The sequence below is a fragment of the Ammospiza caudacuta genome, chromosome 3 (assembly GCF_027887145.1).
Source record: "Ammospiza caudacuta isolate bAmmCau1 chromosome 3, bAmmCau1.pri, whole genome shotgun sequence".
In the NCBI taxonomy this organism is placed as follows: Eukaryota; Metazoa; Chordata; class Aves; order Passeriformes; family Passerellidae; genus Ammospiza; species Ammospiza caudacuta.
The window spans coordinates 6,421,183-6,441,703 of NC_080595.1; the positions used below are offsets into that span (position 1 = coordinate 6,421,183).

The window sequence follows — 20,521 nt, forward strand, 5'->3', positions numbered from 1 at the left end:
ATAATCCCCCAGGACTTAGTCTGCATTACACAGGAAAGTGGATTAGCCCAGCTACACTCCAGAGGCCAAAGTAAGAAATGTGTGGAGTCAGCAAAGTGAAAGATAACAGGAGACCTAAAAAATCTATGGGTTTGGTTTTGCTCTCAACTGTGCAAGGTCCACCTAGGTCCCTACAAACCCTCCCTCAAATTCAAAGTGGGTTTGGTCACCTGCTAGGGATCCTAGGGACTTACCTGCTTCTGCAGGTCTAATGTTCAGGCATCACTGCGGACAGCAGAGCCCCCACTCTGTCCTGCCTGGGCTTTTCCATACATACTGGCATCCAGACATTAAGTTCTTCCTTTGGGGACTCTCAAGAAACCAGGAAAGAATGGTAAAATGCCTAAATTCCTATGTGGGGTAAAGAAGAACAACCTCAAAGTGGTTTTGGTCTGGTAGGAAAGGAAGCTGGAAGAAGACAAGGCAATGTGAGAAGTCCAAGGGCATCATAAACACTCCAAACCAAAGGCAATGCTGCCAGCTTTTCTCCCCTTCGACTCCTCATTCCCAAGAAGACATCACCACATTGTCAGTGCTCGTCACTGCTGGGGGGCAATCACCAACTCACCCAAAAACAGAGCCACTCCTGGGGGGCAATCTCACCTCACCCAAAACCAGAGCAACCCCAAAGCCTGCACATGCCCCAGCTGCCCTCTTGCCATCTGCACAGGGATGCCAACATGCCACGTGCCAGCTATGCCCAAGAGGGACACGGGGAAGGGCAGAGAGCCATGCTCAGCCCCAGGTGCCCACAGGTACCACACCCAGCAGAGGTGACCCTCAGGACCACCTGTTCTTTCCAGTCATGCCCACACTCAGCACAGCCAGGCAATTTTGCCTACCCCAACCACTGTGATGTGAAATGTGCAAGCTCTGCACCCTTGGGATGCAAGCTGAAATTAATGGGTCAAAACAGCACTGCAGTGTGTAATGCTCCTGCTTGAGGGCTGAAATCCTGGCATTTCTGGACCTTGAGAATACAAGACAGCAGCTCTCTGCCTTAGGAAAACCTCACAGGCATCACCTGCATCTTCCCTTCCCTACAAAGCCAGTCCATATGAGCAGAGCAACCAGTCCTAAGCTGCCTTCCTACCCAGGGGACACTCTCCAGCTGGCTTAGCACAGGGATTTAAGACAAGAAACCTGGAGGAAATCTTAGGAGTGCATGCTGTTGCTCTCAAAGAGAATAGGACTACAACACTATAACAGCAGAGGTTCTTTTAGGGAGCACAAGCTGGCAGGACCTGGCTTCTGGGCTGCCAGGATGCTCTCACCTTCAGCAGACAATGCAACACCTGATCTTCATGCCTGCAGCATCCCTGCCAGCCTCATGTTTCAATCACAACTTGATCTTAGCAGCTGCTTTCTCTGTCTCACACACACACATACACACCCCTAAGCAGCTGTAAAATTAAACTTCAGTTGGGTAGGCAGGACCTCTTGTAAAGCACTTGAGACTCAGGGAAGGAGGGAACTTCAAAAATGCAGTCTTGTGCTAGAATTTGAGAGGGCTCCATCCTTGGCCTTCTTGCTTTATCAGCTCTTGAGACAGCACTACTAAACGTGTACCGCTGAAGTAAGAAGCAAAACAAACAGAGGAAAACAGACGCTGGGAGATGCCTGAAGCTGGCTGACGTGATTTGCAGCAGCTGGAGAAGTCTGCTGGAGGCTCTCACCTCTCATCTCCTCTCCTTATCCCCTATTTCCCCCTCAGCCTGCACAAACCCCCGCCCAGGCCGGTCCCAGCGAGCCTGGCAGCCACAACAGCATCCGCGCATCCATCAGAGCCAGCGGGGCACGGCGAGGCGGGGGTCAGCCCAAGCAGCATATGGAGCACTGGCGTGGCGAGCACCAGCCTCCCCAGGAGCTGTCTGCCACAGATGGAAAGAGCCCAGGAGCCATCAGGATGAAATCTTCTGGCTGGGGGCGACACGTCCCGGCTCCTGCCGGCGTTCCGAGCGGCTGAGCAGTGCTGGAGAGCTCCGCTCCTCTCCCCCGGCACTGACTCATTCGCTGCCGCTGCGGTCCCGCAGCGTGCCGGTGGGAGTTGTGGGAGGTAGGGATGAGGTAATTCCCAGTGCATGTGGCTATCCTGGTGGAGGGAGACTAGCCACCCACTCCGGAGGAATGAGCTGGCTGTGCACAGTCTGGATAACCACCAAGCTCCAGGTCCGGTGTGCTGATGCAATCACAGGAAGTTTTAACCTTGAGTTTTGGGGAAGATGGGGTGCAGCAGAACAGGAGCATCCAAGGTCTCCTCCTTGGAGAAAGGCAGCCCTTTATGTGGTCCAAGGGTGTCTTGGTTTGGAAAGACAGGAGTCTGCTAAGGAGGGCAGGAGCCTCCCCTGAAATGGAAAATGTAAACTCTCCCCACCCCTCCGAATTGCTATAAATTTTAAATTAAGGGGCTCTCAGGCAAAAATATGGGAGCAGGAAATAACAGTTCTTTAATAGGGAAAGGAAAAAAAAAAGGATAAAATAAACAATGCAGCACACTAGAACAACACTGACAGAGTCAGAACCCAACCTGACACTCTATGGGTCAGGGTGTTGGTGCAGTCTCATTGGAAAGGTGGCTGCAGCCCTCCTGCAGTGTCAGGGGTGGTTCTGTTGGAGCAAGGGGGGTCCTGTAGAGAAGGATGTATTCTTCCTCTGAAGATCCAGGGGAAGAAGAGACAGCTGCTGTTCTTCTGGGGAATCCAGTGGAGAAAGCCATACTGGTGTCTCAAAACCTCTGGATTATATCTGGGTAGCAATGCTTGGCTCCTCCCTCTGGGCAGAGCATCTCCCAGTGGGATGTTATAGTTCTTCTCAGCCATGCAGTGACATTCAATAGTCTGTTATCAGCAGATGTCCCCTCCCGAGGGAGGTGTGAATGTGGTCACTCAGAGAGATAAAGCAAACTGCACACTTGACAAAGGTAATCTGCCATACAGATGGTGATGGAAAACATCTTGCATTGCAATCTTCAACAAAGAGCTCAGTCAATGTGCAACCAGAAATGCAGTGAAACAAGGAGGTCACCAGGAGCAACAGTCCAGCTGTGATATCTCCCAGGCCAGGTGACACAAAGTAGTCCTCAGAAAGCATGACAGCTCCCTGGCTGAAATCACCCACAAACCAAGCTGAAGTTCATAGCCCTGCACTAGCCAGAGGCAAAGAGAGCCACCATGGTTTTTCCTGCTCTGATTTCTTAGAACACTGCAATTCCTCTCCATCTGAAACTATTCCACTGGCTGCAATTTAAAAACAAAATCAATCCAGCAAACATTGCTAAGCAACTGGCTGTCAGTGCCACATCCCATCCCATTGAAAGTATTTGCCCTCTCCATGACCTCCTGGCAAGGAGCTTGCTGCTCAGCCCTTGCCAGATTTTGTACATTCAGCTATCGCTGGCAAGTCCAGATGCTTGGCTGGATTAGCAGAGATAACACCAGGAAACTTTCTGCAACCATCCCAACGAAAAACACCCCACAGAGAAGCTGTGAGGAGCAGCATTCCCACATCCCAGTCCCTAGGATTAGGATCCAATGTGTGAGTCTCTGGGCATTACCATGGTCTGAAGGTCCATCTCAGTGCTGTCACACATCACACACAGGCAGAAAGGATGGAGAGCCAACACACTGGAAACCTTGTCACAAAGCAGAGCACAACATCTCACCGAGAGGCTGAGAGAGAAGTTGCTTATCAATGGCAAGGAGCGGAAATGATGGATGAGACCCTCTCCAAAGCCTCCAAAACCCTTGCACAAGCTGGGCAGGAGCCTCTTGGCACAGTGGCACCCCTGAGTATGGGGTCCTGAATTGCCTCAAAGTCAGGTGGAGTAGAATTGAGGCCTAACTCTCTGGGTTCACTCTGAGCAGCTTAATCCCAGTTTTCCATTGAAACCAAGCCTCTAAACACAGCCTCCAGTGCAGCAGGAGCACTGCAGGTGTCCCTCCTCCCTCAACAGCCCGCTCCACACAACCCTGCTCTCCCCTTCACAGGAGGGCACCTAGTCAACCCCATGGTGCATTCCATTTATATGTCCTTGCACAGCCCCCAGCAACTTCTCCCTCCTCCGAGAGCAGGTCACACTTATCCATGCTTTCCCACACATTTCTGCTGCACAGTTCAAGACCAGCTTCCAGGCTGCACAGCAAGGCCTGACCATCACCTACAGCAGCTCCCAAGACACCTGTGCTGTAAGTAAGGATTATTTTTCCAGAGAGGGCTCAGCTCTGCACTTTCCTCTCTCCCTCAACCACCAATCCCAGATCCTTCTCCCTCCTTCATCGTCTCCATCAGCGCCTGCCTCCCCCAGACCTGCCGGCAGCTCCATTTCCTCCGTGGCTACTCTAATGCTTGGCTAATGGTGCATCATCCGCAGCATTCCTCAGGCATACTCAATAAATCAGAATCCAATTACTGGGTTAAGGAAATTGGAAACAAATTAAATTAGCCCCAGCCCCTCCCACGTGCTGTGCCCTCTCTTCCTCCTTAATGAGAACTTTTCCTTCACAGGAGCACTCAGTGCCACATCTGCCCGCCCAGGAACAAGGTGGCTGCCACTGCACACTGAGGGTAGGCAAGGGGCAAGCGAGGCAATCTTCCCTTTTAATAGGGCAGATGGTTAATATCCCTGGCATTAATTCTCTCCAGGAATAGCACACTCGCTCTCTGCTCAGCTATAACAGGCGTCCGTCAGGGCTGACAGCTCCTCTCCGGAGAAAGGAGCATCTGGTCCTTACAACAAAAAGTAACTAAATAAATAAATAAGCACATGGCTTGCTACAGAGGGCTGGGGAACTGGTGCTGTTTCAGCATTTCAGCCCAAGTGCTGCATGTGAACTGGAATGGGGGAAGTTCAGAGCTGGGTCAGCTGCCAGGAGTGGAGTCACTCTGATCTGGGAGCAGGGTGCAGCACAGGCAGCAGGGTGCTATGGCTGGGTCCAGCACAGAGCTCCCCCAGAGCAGGACTGCCTCAAAAGGGCTCCCAGGACAAGGCAGGAGAGACAGCTGCTGCCTGCAAGCTGGGACACAATGCCAGGCACAGCTCCATGGAAAGAGCTTGCACCAGCTCTGGAGTGGTGACTGACAGCAGGGGCCAGGCATATGCTGTGTCCTCAGGTGACAAAGAGGAAAACTGCATGGAGGGGACCTTGGGAGCTTTTCCTTCACCACTGGGACATCCTCATATCACCCCATCCAGCAAACTAACAATTAACCCCACTGACCTTCAGCAGGAAGGGCAGCTCTTCCCTAGTGAGATTGGAAAGACAACCAGAGGGAGACTAAAGCTGAGACCTCAGGAAGCAAGGGTGCACCAAAACTCCCATCCCACCCTTCTCACACTGACAGGGGAGTGCAGCTCCATCTGCAAGGCAACAGTTGCTGCAATCCTCCCTGCCTTTCCCAAGAGCTCCTTTGGGCACCAAAGGACATCTCTGACCTCAGTGGAGCTGGAGCAGCTAGTGACCCAACAAGTTCTTACCCTTCTCTCCTCTTCACTCAGCAATTACCCCTTATTCCCCACTCCTCTCTCTGCAGAGCAATTTCAGCACTCAGCAGTTATTTTATCCCCCTTGCATCAGCAGAGCAAGAGCTCCCAGCACCCGTGAAGACTTTGCCCAACAGCGAGACTTGCTCTAGCAAACCCATTACTTTTTGGAAGGGAAAATAAAGGGCTTTCCTTTCTTTCCCTATGGTCCTGGAATAGCTTATACAGTTTCAATTAACAGGTTTAAAACTTCCAGACATGCCAAGAAATCAAGCAAAGGGAAACACTCAATCCCAGAAACACAACCCAGGCAGACCCAATCCCAAGAGCACCCGAAACCACATCCCTGGAGGGGAACGGGACTAGGCCCCTGTGAAAAATGCATGTATTTTATGATTGGCTTTTTGCAAATATTAAAATGAATATTATATGTGTTGTATTAGAAAGTAATGCTGTATTAATTCTCTTAAGTAGTGTGTTAAATATAGTTTTAGGTTATAAAAAATGTTAAAATAGAAACTATGCTATGTAGGATACTTTTTTCAAAGAAAGGACTCACAGTGAGATAGCAGCCACAGGACACCTAAATCTTTCAGAGAAAAAGAAATTTAGAGCCCCCTTATCAGAAGAAACCAACTTCTTCCTGCCTCAAAGGTGCTGTTAGGATTCAGAGGGAGAAGTTGATGATGACCAGACAGAATCCTGTGTTTGAATGGAATTTATGCATCATGTATGAGGTGTATGAATATGCAACAGGCTGTTGCTTTTAAGGGTTAATCCTTTGTTAACGGGTGTCCTTTTTCAGGCTCGTGCTGCCCAGAAAAAGGTACCCAGACGTCTGGAGCTCTTGGTATTTATTGTCTCATATTGTCCTAATTCAATTTGTCCAAATTATTATCACTCTAATTGTATTACTATTTTTTATAACCATTTCATTACCACTAAACTTTTAAAATTTTGAAAACAAGTGATCCGCGTTTCTCACGGCCCCCGTGCCACGAATGTGACCTTATCCAATAACTGAAGTTAGGTGAGGAAGAGGAGGAGGCAGGGGGAGGCAGCACCTGTGGTGGCGGGTGTCGCGGACAGCGCGGTCACTGGGGATCCTCTCGCTCTCGCGCTGGTTGAAGGCATGCAGCCGGTACGGGTCCTCGCCGCCCTTCCACCTCCGGGCGCTCAGGTACCTCCGCTCTTCAAACTGATCCCACAGGTCGTCCCAGTCCGCCTCCGGCTCCTGCGCGCACAAAGGCAGCCCCGTTAGACACAGCAGAGAGCGGAGCGCGCCTGACCCCGCTCCAGAGCTCCATCATCCCCACAACTCGGGCAAGTGCTGCAAGAGCAGCCAGCGAGGAGCTCTGTTATAAGTAGCCTCTTCCAGCCAGGTCTCATAAGCTCTCTGAGGTCTACAACACATCCAAGATGGCTCAGCTACCTTTGGAGGCACAAAAATCAGCAGGATGGCTTCTGCTGCAGTGTTGCAAACAAAAAGGCAAAATAACAAACAGAGGAAAAACCCAGCCAGGTGCTAGAGGTTCTTGCTCCTGGTAAAGCACCTTACAAAAAGCGATTAGTTTCTTTGGTCACTTCTTTTTCTAGTAAATTGCCCCAAAGGTGGGACTTTTTGGCTTCTGTCCAACTACCTATCCTTAAGTTTGAGGTGAAGTCTCCCAGGCCTATGAGGTGGCTTTTTCACCTAATGGAGAAAAGAAACTTCTGGGCTTCTTTCCTTTTTGAGGGGATAAAGGATAGTCTTATCACTCCGTCAACAAGAGGCACACTCCTACAGAGTCCTATAAGGTCTCCAGGGTTTATTTTTTGTCCTTACTTTCTGAAACAATATGTCAAAGAGAGCCTGTCAATTTGAATTAAAAGGACTAATCTGAATCCAAATTCAGGTCTCTGGTGGATGCCCCTCTCAAGCAGCACAAACACTTTGTAAAGGTTTTAATGTCTCTCTAGGCAAAAAACAAAGTTATTTTACAACACATGACCCATTGCCCCCATAACCTTTCAGGGAGGAAAGGAGTAATCCTACATTTCCACAGCCACATCCTAGCCCCAGCTCCAGCAACAGGACCCTGGAAGAAGGGGGGTATCATGCTCCCAGCCCAATTTCAGTCCATCTTTGCCACCACACATCTCCCACCAAGGACTTCAGCCCTACTGCAGGGAGAAGAGAGGGAATCACATCCCCCCCTGCTCCAGAAGGATGGAAGAGCTGCATTTCAGCATTACCCAGCAGCTTCAACAACCTTGGGGGCTTTAAAAATTTCTTGGTGGCTCGCTGCTGTTGGGGTTGAAGCATCCCTGAGCAGCAGAAGCTGTTGGGGGTTTAAGCATCCTTTGGCAGTGTCTGAGGCAGGCAGCACAAAACAGCGCCGATAAGATCTCATCGCTACAGCAGCACAACCTCTTTGATCTCAGCCTACCTGTAACACTGAGAGATGCAAACATTTACACACATCTCAGCCCTAAAGAAAATTGTGATCTTATCCAATAATTGATCTTTTCTTCTGCTTTTCTTTTTTTTCCGCCTTCTTCAGTTCACACCATCTCAAAGCCGGTTTTGCCTGCTAATAGCGCAAAATGAAGCTTTTGAAGAGGGCGATTTTTATCCCATAATTGATTTTACTCACATCTGGCAGAGCATTTTTTGTAGTCACAGGAAAGGGAGGAGGGAGCTTTGGCTCCTGCAAGTAAACCACCACAGGAGCAAGTCAGGCACCTCCAGCCTGATACCCCACATCACCCTGTGTTATTGCAACATGAGCACTCCCAAAGAGCCAACAAATTCCAGGGATGCAGGGGTTTCCAGATACAGGGTTGTATTCATCCTCCCCATGTGTGACCCCAGGACCTCTTCCAGCACCTTCCCCAGTGAGGAGATCAGAAGAAACCCCTGAGTCACCAGCCATACTGAGAGGAAGTTATTCAGGACTGGAATAAAGTTACTCAAGGCTGGGAGAAAGTTACAAAACCAGTAAGGTCCCTGCAGGAGTTTTACGAGGAGGATGCACATAACCCAGCCGCGGACTTTCAGAAGGGCTGACGTGCACAGGGTGATAAATGCTGTTTATGTTGGGTTTTTTCTCAGGCATCTTGCAAAACATGATGTAGCACGGCAGTAAAAGATCAGGGAAGAGTGAGGCGATTGCATGGCGCAGCCAGCGACAGCCTGATGTTTATAAGATTTCACGATGACCCCAGGAGGGCCTGGCGCTGCTGAAACAGCCACCGGAGCTGCAGTCCCTAAATTTTAATGCTGTGAAGAAAAATAAAAGTTGGTTTTATCAAACTTAACAAGAAGAGAAATGGCTTTCAAAAGTGGCCACACAGCACTTAAGGCTGTAAGGTGCGTGCGTGTGCTGTTTTGGTTTTTGTGATGTCAGGTACACCCAATAGCATTGGATCAGATAGGAGGGTACAGCTGGGCAAGAATCTGACTGATGGCTCAGGTGGGAGGGCTGGTGGATTCCCTGAAATCAAGAAAACTGGAGCTTCTGCACCTGATACAAGTGCAGCAATGCTCTGGTCAGGCAGCAGAAGCAGGGTTTGGCACGTGGCACGGTCCTCCAGGGTCTGGGATGGCATTTTCCATCTAACTCCACTCATGTGCTGTTACCAGGGGTGGGGTCCCAGCAGGAAATGGACAAATACCAGTGCCATACTCCACAGTATTCACCTCTCATCCTGCTCAGGATATACCTTGCATTCCAGGGCTGCATTCCTCATTCACTCTGCAGTGACTAATTAATACTCCTGTGCAATCTCCACCTGAAAGACACCAGCCCACCTTGATTCACCAAGGTTCTTCTTTTTGAGCTGAGGAAAGCTATCTGTGGGATGGATAATAAATACTGGGTAATTAAATACACACTTGAGATCTACAGTAACTAGATGCCAGAGATTAAACACTTATTTCAATCCCTATCTGGCCACAAAACAAGACCAGGGATTGGGTTCACTTTTTCAGCCAGAGGTAGATACTGGGGGTTGTTAATTTGCTTCTGATCTGCATCACCTGCCTAAATCTTCTGGGTGTTCTTTCCATCCCAAGCCTCCCTAAAAGGGTAACTGAAATTGGAGCAGAATGCTCAGCTCAGACACAGGTGCACACTGACCTCTGCAAAACACAGCTGCTCAAAGCAGGAGAGGAAAGCATGAAAAGCTCCCAGCTCTGCAAGCAGCAGGAGGCAGGAGACCTCACCAACCTGCACACTGGGACTCACCTGTTTCTCACCTGCACCTGATCTGAGACAGGGAATGAGAGTTAAAGCACCAGGAGAAATCCCCTTTGCTCACCCAGGGACAGCACATTGGTTACAGGTTACCAGATAAGGTCTTCATTATAATATTTCCACAATGTATAATCACCTCTTCCTCACACCAGAATTCTGTCTTGGGAGTTATTTAACTGATGTGCTGAAATCTAAATTTAATTTATTATGATCTAACTCACTTTAGAGGCCAAATTACCCTGCACTAGAAAAGGATCAAGTCAATATTCCACTTGCCTTTCTATTTATCTTCCATAGGGCTCATCTCTCTGAGTTTCCTATTCATTTTCTCTCACGTACTAGTAATAAATTTTCATTTTTTTTTTCTTGGAATTAGGTAATTTCTCTTTCAACACTGCAGTTTAATGACTGGTATTAATTATAGGAAACACAGTCAACGCTTAAGAGAGTTTGAGAGACTCAATGAGCAGAAGGAAAGAGAAGAAAAATACATCCAAGGAGGGGCTGTCTGCTCTTGGCAAACAAGTGTTGCCTCTTCGAACACCACACTGGGGACTCCCCCAGGGGTGCTCAAGGACAGGGACACCCACAAAAAGACACTGACAAAATTATTGTGGAGAGAAGCTTCCATCTCGCATCAGCACCCAGCCAAGAGCAGGGGTCACCAAGAGCTTTGTCTGCCATTTCAGTAAAGCACCCCCCAAAAAATGACCCACTAAAGGCACCTCCTCCAAAACCACCCATCACCCTTGTTGGCTTAGGGCACACAGCCCAGAGCAGGCACAGAGGCAGCTTTTCACTGTAACTGTACATTAAAGATTAAAAACCTCTCACTGCAAAGATGCAATTCGTCATCTGCCTCTTAAATCACAGCTCAGAAACAAAACAAAACAAAAAAAAAATACCAAAGAAACAAAGAAGGGAAAAAAATAATATTTAAGGAAAAAAAAAAAAAACAAAAAACAAGTGGTACTGCAGGGGGAAAATGGGTCATTAGCAGTAAAACTACAATTTCCTGGCAACTGCTAATGCCTTGTTTATGTGGATTTCTGCGAATATGACATTTTAACGGCATAATAATTGTGTGATTACAGTACAGCAGGGATTGCTGGAGCGGGAAGGAGGAACAAGCAGCGGCGGCTGCTGCTGTGGGGCTGTGGTGTCTCCTGTCAGGGCACAGGAGGCCGGGCCAGGCTGGGCACTGTCAGGGAAAGGGCAGCTGTGACAGCACTTTGGGCACCCAGCACTGCAAGGGCATGTCAGGTGAAAAGACTCCCCAGAGGAGCCAGCAGGGACAGGGACGGGCAGGTCACACCGGGCCCCAGGGCCAGCCTCCAGCTGCCCAGCAAGACAAGGAGTGGGCAGTGCGAGCCAAAGGGAGACTCTCTCTTTCTTCTTTTGTGGCACTGTTTTAACATAGAGAACTTAAGCCCTTGCTAAAATAAAAGCTGTTTTCCTTTTGGGGCTGCTGAGTTCTGCCTTCAGACCAGAGTGAATCAGACCAGTGCCATGAGCACGGTTATTGCAAATGCAGGGCCACCGATGATGGGAGAGAATGATGCACCTGACTCCATCCTATCAGAAAGCTAATTTATTATCTTCTTTTACTGTATTATATTAAAGAATACTATACCATACTAAATAATACAGAAAAGATACTTACTGAGTGCTAAAAAGATAATAATGAAAACTCCTGACTCTTTCCAGAGTCCCAACACAGCTTGGCCCCAATTGGCCAAAGAGTCAAAACAACTCCCAGCAGAATCCAATGAAACAATCACCTGTGGGTAAACAATCTCCAAACACATTCCACATGAGCACAACACAGGAGAAGCAAATGAGATAAGAATTGTTTTCTTTTCTCTTTTCCTCTCTCTGCCTTTCAGCTTCCCAGGAGAAAAACCCTGTGCAAAGGCATTTTTTCAGAGAATGCGAATGCCACACATGGCATTTCAGGAGGCAGCAAACCCAAGCCAGCCCAGGGGGATGGCAGAGCTGACAGGGTTTTCCAGGGAACCCATCTGGCCACAAAAAGGGTTTTGCTTGTGCAGGTGTAAAGATGACCCCAAAGGAATCTGGTAGCAGCCAAATGTGCCTCTACCTCCATTCCTCTCAAACCCAGCTTTCCCTGGAAAATCTCATCCCTACAAAATACCTGACTGAGCACTTGCCACTGAGCCCATTCCCTGGGACTCAGGCATTAAAAAACCAGGAGGTGGGGGGGGGAAATTAAAAATTACATCAGCCTATCACAAGGTCCAATAAGCAGGTGAAAGCTCTGGAAACTCAGATGCCATGCAGCACTCTGCTGCTGCCCAGTCACGCTCTGTCACTCCTCTGCCAGCGAGGACATCCTTGTGCTCAGCAGGCTCGGGGGCACTGGAGGCAGAGGGCAATCTTTCAGCAGGAACTGCAACCAGGCATTATACAAATGAGATTTAGGAGTCTCACTGAAGCGCAGGGGCCCTGCAAACAGGAGGTTCAATTATAGAGCTGCCGCTGGCCCAGGCGCTAATGCCATCTGAAAGGATTATAGTACTTCAAACAGGATAGGGCTCATCCCTCCTCGTCCCCCGGTGCCAGCACGTGCACTTAAGAGGGTCAGCAGCATCAGAGGGAAAAGAAGTGGGACAGTGTCAGACTGCCTTTGTCCTCATCCTCGAATAACCCAGATGGAGCACTGAGGTACAAGGTCCTTCAGTCAAGTTTTGGTGTACTTTTCTCAACCCCAGAGCCCAGTGCCTCGGCTTAGCCCTGAGTGAGCAGGGCTGTGCATCCCAATGGCCTCAGCCCCAGGATACAAGGGGGAGACAGGCAGCACCACAGCCAGCCTCTGTCCCATCCAAAGAGGAAGTGGTGGTGCCAAAAGCAGGCTCTGGGTCTTGGGAAAACAGGCTTTGTACTCATCCTGCATCACATCCTCAGTGCATCAGGTACCCTTCAACACCAAATTCACAGCAAACCCTGGAAGTCACCTCTCTCCTCTTACCCTCCTTCCTCAAACTGCACAATCCCTGAGCCAATCAAGCACTTAAATACAAACTTAAGTGACTCCAGGCATGTGGGAACCAACAGAAACCCGTTTAAATGCTTGAAGCTAAGTACTTGCTTAAGTGCTTCACTGGCTCAGTGGCCCTGCTTTGTGCTGACACAAACCACACACTGGGAATGGAGGCAGCTCCAGCCCCGACCACGATCTGCCTTAATTACTTTTCTGACCCATGGATATTTTAGCTCCAGTTCATTTATTTGAGGGCTGTGAAACTCCTCTTCCTCCTGCACTGGTCCCTGGGCACAACATGATGAGCACCTTGGTGGCAGCTCCTCTGTGACCCCATGGGGACACACAGCAGATCCAGGATCCCACCCTGCTCCAAGGAGGACCAGCACCTCCCCCTGCTTGGAGGTGATTCTTTTGTCTCTCAAGGAAAAGCTTCTGATCTGAGTCTGTTCTGACCCCGCTTTGGAGGAAGCAAGAACAAAACAAAAGAAAAAATCAAATAAAATATTAATACAGATACCTAATTAAAGCAAAGCACTTCTCCAGCAAAGCCTGCCCTCCAGCTGGGGTCCCTGGAGAAGCTTTGAACATTCACCATCAAGCTTCTCATTGCCACTGACCCTTTCCTGCTCATGCACATCCACAGGCATTCTGCTCCATCTTCAAAGGATGGAGCATCTCCATCTCCTCCTCCTCTGCTGGCTCAGAAGGGAGCACAAGTCCTTGAGGACCTTTCAGTGTCCCACTTTCTCACCTGGCCCTGAGGCCAAGACCACACTGTCCCCATCTTTTCTGCCCTTGCTGCTCACACCTCCTGTGTGGGCAGAGCCTGGCGATGCACACACACATTTACACAACCAAGGCACCTGCTACATCAGGCAACAGGAATGACAAAGGCTGGAAAGGGGCCAAGGAAGATGTGACCTTCAAGAACTGGAAGAAGACTTGACCCTCACAAAGTACAGCTGCAACTTCAGCCTGGATGGAATCATCCCCCCCCAAGGCCTTGGAGAAGGCTCTTTGGCATCTTCCTCCTGTCATCCCTACACTCAGACATCAGCTCAGGTGGTTGGCCACTGGGTCAGTGCAAGGAGCTGATGCAGGGCTAAGGAATCTGGGCCACCATTAAGGCAATCACAGACAGAACCAGCAATTTGTTTATCTTCTTGCCTGTATCTGTGGCAAAAACTACACATGGTCTGAAACACCTTCCAGAGGCTTAAATCTGTTGGAGTCTCCAGCCAAATACAACAGCATGAAAAGCCACTGGAGAATTACTGGTGCTTCTTCCAGTAAGGGCACCGAAGCTTTAATTTTAAAATGGATGGCCAGGGCAGGCACCAAAATGGGGAATTTATTTGCAAATCAGGAGCAGGGGACTCCGAGCTGCACAGAGGGAAAGATGACAGATTCATTGCTTTGATGAAAAGCCAAATTTTGTTTCAAGGGCTTCCCTTAGGAGAAAACAAGTCAGCTCGGAGTTCACACCACACTTATCAGCAAGCAACTGCTGCACTGGCAGTGGTGCCAGGTTAAAATATATCCACATCTCCCACAGGCAGCCAGAGCCAGAGCTCCATACATGGACAATGCTCCTACCTGCTGGCTGTAGCACCAGGCCATCATGTCCCTACAGAGGGACAAAGCATGCCAGCAGCCAGCATCACACACCCCAGAGAGACCCCAGGAGTTCCCATGGTGGCCCTCACCAGCTCCAGCATAGTGAAGAACCTCATTCCACTCTGTGACAATGGAAAGGAATGCAAGTTCCACGCCACTGACCTCTAAAAACAACATCCAGCAACAAAACTCCTTGCATTTCCACCTAGAAAGATGCTCCTTCATCTTGGATCCCCAAAATCAGGTGTGTTCATAACAGTCTCACTACATAAAGAACACAGATCTTAACTCTTTAGAATTACAAATTAGCCCATAGGATAGCCTGACACATGGAGACAAATCCTGTGTAATTAAAAAGGAAAGGAAGCCGATTATATCCTCCTGGAGAATATTGCTGCCTGCTTCTGTTTTATTTATACGTTCGAGTGTATAATGAGCTGAATATTTAGGAGGTCAGCACAAACCAAGCTGCTGACTGGACAAAAGAGAAGACCCAGCTCTGTCTGTACCGAGAGTCAAGCAGAAGGATGGAGAGGATTTTTGGTCATTTCCTCCCACGTCTGCCCACAGCTCTCCTGGGATGCTGCAGGGCTTCTCAGTTCAGCTGCTTGTGCTTGGGCTGCATCAGTCTCCCCAAGTTTCTATCTAAAAATGGTCTTTGGGTTTTCCCACAGCCCCAAGAAAAGGATGAGCAATGCCAGTCCAAGTCCACTGGCACCTGTGAACCCCTCTAATGGGTTTACAAATGGTAATTCTGGATGGCAAACCAGACAAAATAAGTTTTAAGAATCTCTGCTTTCACTGAGATTTTAATTTTTTAAGATTTCAAGTTTTAAAAACCCAAAATAAGTGGAAAAGTTGAGAATCAATTCCCAAACCAAGTTCCCTGAGCTGATGGGAGCAGCCCCCCACCAGTACTCCCAGTGCCACTCCCATCAGCAGTGGGATGCCCACAGCACCTTTGGCCCCTCTCATTGTTCTCCACCTGCTAATTTCCAAAAATGCCTTTGCCCCCTGCCAAAGGGGATCCCCTCAGCAACCCTCTCTGGGCTCACCAGGGTGCCAGGAGATGCCAAAGAGCATCTTTGGGGCCATGGTGCCACACCAGCCACGTTCAGCACATTTCCAGCATCACCAGAGGTCAAATATACTGAGAAGAGCCCAGAGCAATGATGGGTAAATAAAGTAGCAAAAGGGAGTTCCTACATGGACAGACAGTGTTTTGTTTTCCTCCTGTGCCTTTCAGGACAGACATGAGTTGCTTCCCAGCCATGAAGGTCGAACCAGCCTTCCCAGGCTTCAGCAGGAGCAGCAGATGATTTAGTACTTAGGAGCCCATAGCTCTACTCAGTCTCCAGCTGAGCTCTGCTCCTCCTCCTGCAGAACAGCCAAAACTCCCACCAAGCCACAGAGCTGGAGCACCTCAGAGGTCAGGGAAGGTCTCCCCTTCCCCATGGAGCTGTGGCTCCCACGTGCCAGAGGACAGCCTGGGACAGGGCACATCAGGGCAAAGGAAAGGGAAAAGGGATCAGGGAGGGGAGAATAAAGGAGCCAGCCAGGCAGATCCCTGCTCTGAATGTCCTGCTCTGAACCCAGCCCTTTAAAAATCAGGAGGTTAATCCCAAGCACTCCTCCCAAGAAGGAAGGGATGTGCTGTTAATATAGTCAGCATCCTCGACCCAACATGGCCTTTTCACAGCAGCAAAGCCAGGGGTAATCCATCTGGTAATTGCTTCCATGAGGATCTTTACACAGCTTTAGAAACTAATGCTAGTATCCTTCCCTGAGCAGCCACCCTCCCAAGGCAGGCAGCAACAGGAGTGATGGTAACAGCAGCATGTGAATGTGAAGTGTCTCCAAGGGAGGGAAAGGTTATAAAAAACCACATGTATCATAAAAATAGGTATTAACAAAAATACAATAATTGCAAACACACAGGATAGTTGCATGCATGGCTTTAGCTGCCTTTAAGAAGCCACCAGCTTCACCTTTCCCCCTCCCTCTGACAGCTAACTGCTTTGGGGAGCAGAGATGTACCAAGACAGCACCAAGGCACAACCTGCTCCAAGGAAGGAGTTCAGCAAGGACAAGAAATGCTGTCAGACCAAACTCTCTGTTTCTGCACTTGATTTCTGGTTGTGGAAAAGCCCTGGGCTCCCTGCAGCCACGCCTCAGCTTCCCTGCTCCTACAGTTCAGTCACAGGGCTCCCACTGGGCAGGAGCATGGCCTGTGCTGAGCAGCTCCAGTGCAGTACCAGGGCTGCTTCTCCCTTTTCCCACCTCTCACCTCTAGCAGAGTGGGAAGAGCAGAGGAAAACCCTTGCTGGTGACTAACCCAAATGCCCTGAGCCCTTGCAGAGAGCCTTCCTGCCCTCTGTGCAGTGATGTGCTGCAGCCCAGCCCAAACCATACCAAGCAGCTATGGTGGCAGCAGTGCAGAAATTCCTGGACAAAGCAAGACTTCCCCAACAGATTTAAAAGCATCATTGGGAGACATGAGAGCTGCCCTAACACACATGATGCAGGAGGATGCAGGGGCAGCAGAGGCTGTGGGGTGCTGACCTATGGGGCAAACTCTCAGGGCTCAGCTGGAGCTCAGGACCTGCCAGTGCCCACCTGTCAGACACCATGCCCCTGTCAAAAAGCACTGGTGACCCATGTCCTCATCCCAACACACACATTTTGCAGAGGAAGGTGTTTCTGTAGCCCAGAGCTGGTCCTCAACACATAGGTGCAGGGAGATGAAGCTCAGGTCACAGCAACGATGCTCCAGGGTGTGTGTACTCCTCAGATGTACCAGCTCATTCTCCCCCCAACTCCCCTCAAGGAGAAACTAGATATAAAACATTTGTGACAGCAAGGACGGATCTAAACCTTTGATCCTCAGGTACCTGCTGCTGGAGTGTCTGCAAGATCCTCGGCCTGGGTGCACCATGACTGACAGCACCGGAGATACAGCAGCATAATTTAGAGCACATGTGTCAGCCCAGCCTTCCTCTATCTCAGCTCGGTAATAGAAATAAAAAAAAAAACAGCACTGGCTAGTGAGAAATGCACCCTAGGAAGGAATGGGATGGCAAGTTTGAAAATAATCCAGCCTGCTGGGGAAGGACTGTGAGTCCTGGCCAGCCGTGAGCACAGGCACTGCGGGAGCCCTGAGTGCTGTGCCTGGGATTGATGCAGGCTTGGCTGGGGATGGGCAAAAACAGAAGCAGGACATGGCTGGTGTGGCCTGGCCAAGCAGATCTCCAGGCTCTGGCCATCCTCCAGCAGCACAGCCCTGCTGCGTGCATGGGAAAACCCTGAGCAGAGCCACGTCTGGGCACGGCAGCCGCAGCACGGGCATCACAAAAACCAAACCCATGCTAAGCCTAAAAACCAAACCCATGCTAAGTCTCCTGATGCAGCAAACTCAAAACATCCAAGAGCATGGGGATCTGGAGGGAAACCAGGAACCAGCATTGAGCTTTGCTGTTATTATCATAAAAAAACCCCAATCTGTATTTGGCACTGATTCTCTCCCTCACATACAAACACACGTTTCACTGCAATAAGGAAAAGAGCATTTTTGAAGTCCTCAGTCACGAAAACACAATATGGAAGTCTTGGTGAGCATCTCCTGCTTGGGCTTGGACCAGTCCCCTTGTCTGATACAGGAAGAGATTTCCTCCACCCAGGAAGTGTGGCTCATGGCATACACACATTAAACTCCACAGTTCCACACACTGCGGGGGCAGCAAGCCCTGCCACATATCTCAGTGTCTCAAACCTCATCCCCTTCCATGCAGACACCAGGGCAGTCCTGTAGATGACATTCCGTCACAAGATGAGTGTGGGCAAGCAGAGCACTACAAGCCAGCAGCAAAGCTCAAATGCAGGCAGAAATAAGCTGCCCTGAATCTCTTGGGTTTTCATGCTTTGGCAGTGGCAATGGTCATGGGCACAGTTCAGCTTCTTGCAGCACAGCTGGGTGGCAAGAAAACATGTGTCCCACTTAGTGGCCCAGGCAGCACAGAGGGGTCACCACACAAGGCTTGCCCACCCAACCACCACAAACAAGCTGATAGGCAGCACCTCCAGGACCTCTGAAGCCAAAGAATCACATCTGGAACAGCCTCATGCTATCTTCCATGGGGAGCATCTCATGCTGGGGGGGACACATCAGCTGCACCAGCAGCTGGGCACTATCTGCTGAAGGCAAAGCTCCCTGCCCTCAGAAAGCCGTGAGGGAAGGGAGGAAAGTCCCCTGTGTGACACAAGCAGAGGCTGGACTCACATTTAGGCAGTCCCATCACCCATCTGGGCCACATCCCAGCCCACATGCCTTTGATCCCCCTTGCTCCAGCAGCACCACGCCGCCCTTGCCTGCAGAGCTGCATTAAGGATTAGGTGGGATCAGACACGGGATAATACAAATCAGGTCGTGTTTGCTGCTGGCAGGAGCTGCAAGGAAATGAGGAGCCAGTCTTTCCAGCCAGAGGGAAACAAGACGCTGGCAAACTCTGGCCAGGCAGGCAAGGAAAGGAGGGATATGGCTGAGACCTGGTTAATGCATGCAGGTTTAGATATATAGTGCCTGATGGAAGGGAATCTCCTTGCTGAGGAGCCATGCCTCCTTAGCTGACCTTCCTGGTGGAAACCAGGGCAGTAGAGATTGCAAAGGAGGTACGTGCTGCTGGAGGGAAGTGTCTCACACCACTCCTGCTGGGCCTGTGTAACCAGAGATGAAACACAACCTTCTGTTGTCTGGATGGTCCTGAAAGCACAAGGCAAATCCCAAATTGGTGATGTTGCTTCTCTTAGGCATCCACTGGGCTTGTTTTTTCTCACAGACCTTTTTCCATCCTTACCCTCTCCCACACACTCCAGCAGCTCTTCTCTTCCAGCTCCAGGCCTGTCTCTATCTCCCCTCACTACCCCAGCCCTTGGCACCAGTCAGCCTTCAAACGTAAGGGAGAAGATGCCTGGGGGTACACTGAGGCTTTGAGAGGCATGCTGGAGCAAGCAAAAGCCACACCACCTCAGGGAAAAGCAGAAACCATGAGGGATAGAGAAGATGTGCCAAGCAGCAGACATGCTACTCCATGATCTTGCCCAAAAACACAGCAGCCAGTGCAGAGGTCCTATCAGCTGTGCATAAGGCATCTCAACCAGCACTACAAAAAAACCCTACCTGACTGCTTTTATACTTGATTTACTGTTGTAAAAGCACCTCCAGAGCACAAAGCTCCAGCTGAGAGCTTTCATAATCTTTATACCCTCGCTAGAGCCTGAAGAAGAAAAACCTCATGAGATGTGAAGAGCTCTGGACACAGCACCACAGGCTCCCAGCTCTGAGCTGGATGACCTGCCCTGGCTCATGCACAGCCCTGGGAAGGGAAGGGAAGGCAAGGCAGGGGCACAGAGCCCCAGCAGCAATGCCTGCCACTGCCCCAGCCAGCCTGCACACAGATGGTGACAGCACTGGTCCCTGTGCAGCCAGCAGCATATGCTGCTGCTACTGCTGCCCACATCAAGGCAGATGCCTGGAGAGATGCACCAGAAATAACTGGTTACACAAGCCAAGACTTTTCATCTATGCAGTCAAAAAGTTTTAATCCCAAACTACTGGGTACAGCTCAGCATCTGAATTCATCCCCCCTCCACCCTTTTTTTTTTTTTTTTTTTTTTTTTTGCTGCAAAAGGAACAATATCTCAAGGGCAACAAAATGGACCTAAAAATGTGCTGAGACAAAAGAAGGCCAGTGGGATGTACTGGTGGCTGCAGACAGCCAGGCTGGTGAACATCTGTATGGCAGAGAGTTTCTGCTCCTGCTCTGCCAGCAACCTTTATGTCTGCTTTAACACGGGGCAATAATGCTCACTTAAGAGTTTCATGCTGAATTAATCATTGCAAAGTGCTCTGTGGTTCAGCCAGGAGAGATAGGAAGGCAGTGCTAAGCACAATCATAGCTGTACTCAGCAAGACTAATGGTCTGTGCTGTGCTCTGGCCCTGGGAAGCTCTGCTTTAGCTCCTGAGCAGGATGCACAGCAGCCCCAGCAGGGATGCAGCCTCCTCCTCCCTGTCCTAGATAGGCACACAAACATCTGCCCAGCTGCCTGCACTGGCAGGGGCTCAGCTGGATCCACCCAGCTCTAAAACT

General features: G+C 49.8%; 1 protein-coding gene across 2 annotated transcripts in view; it reads right to left on the reverse strand.

Annotated features, from left to right (window-relative positions):
- GALNT14 (polypeptide N-acetylgalactosaminyltransferase 14) overlaps nucleotides 1–20,521 on the reverse strand; it is a 98,195-nt gene that overhangs the window by 57,643 nt on the left and 20,031 nt on the right. For both annotated transcript variants that reach the window (XM_058801901.1, XM_058801902.1), the window contains exon 2: nucleotides 6,583–6,752. In XM_058801901.1, coding sequence (XP_058657884.1) covers nucleotides 6,583–6,752 — 170 coding nt within the window. The remainder of the gene's footprint in view (nucleotides 1–6,582; nucleotides 6,753–20,521) is intronic.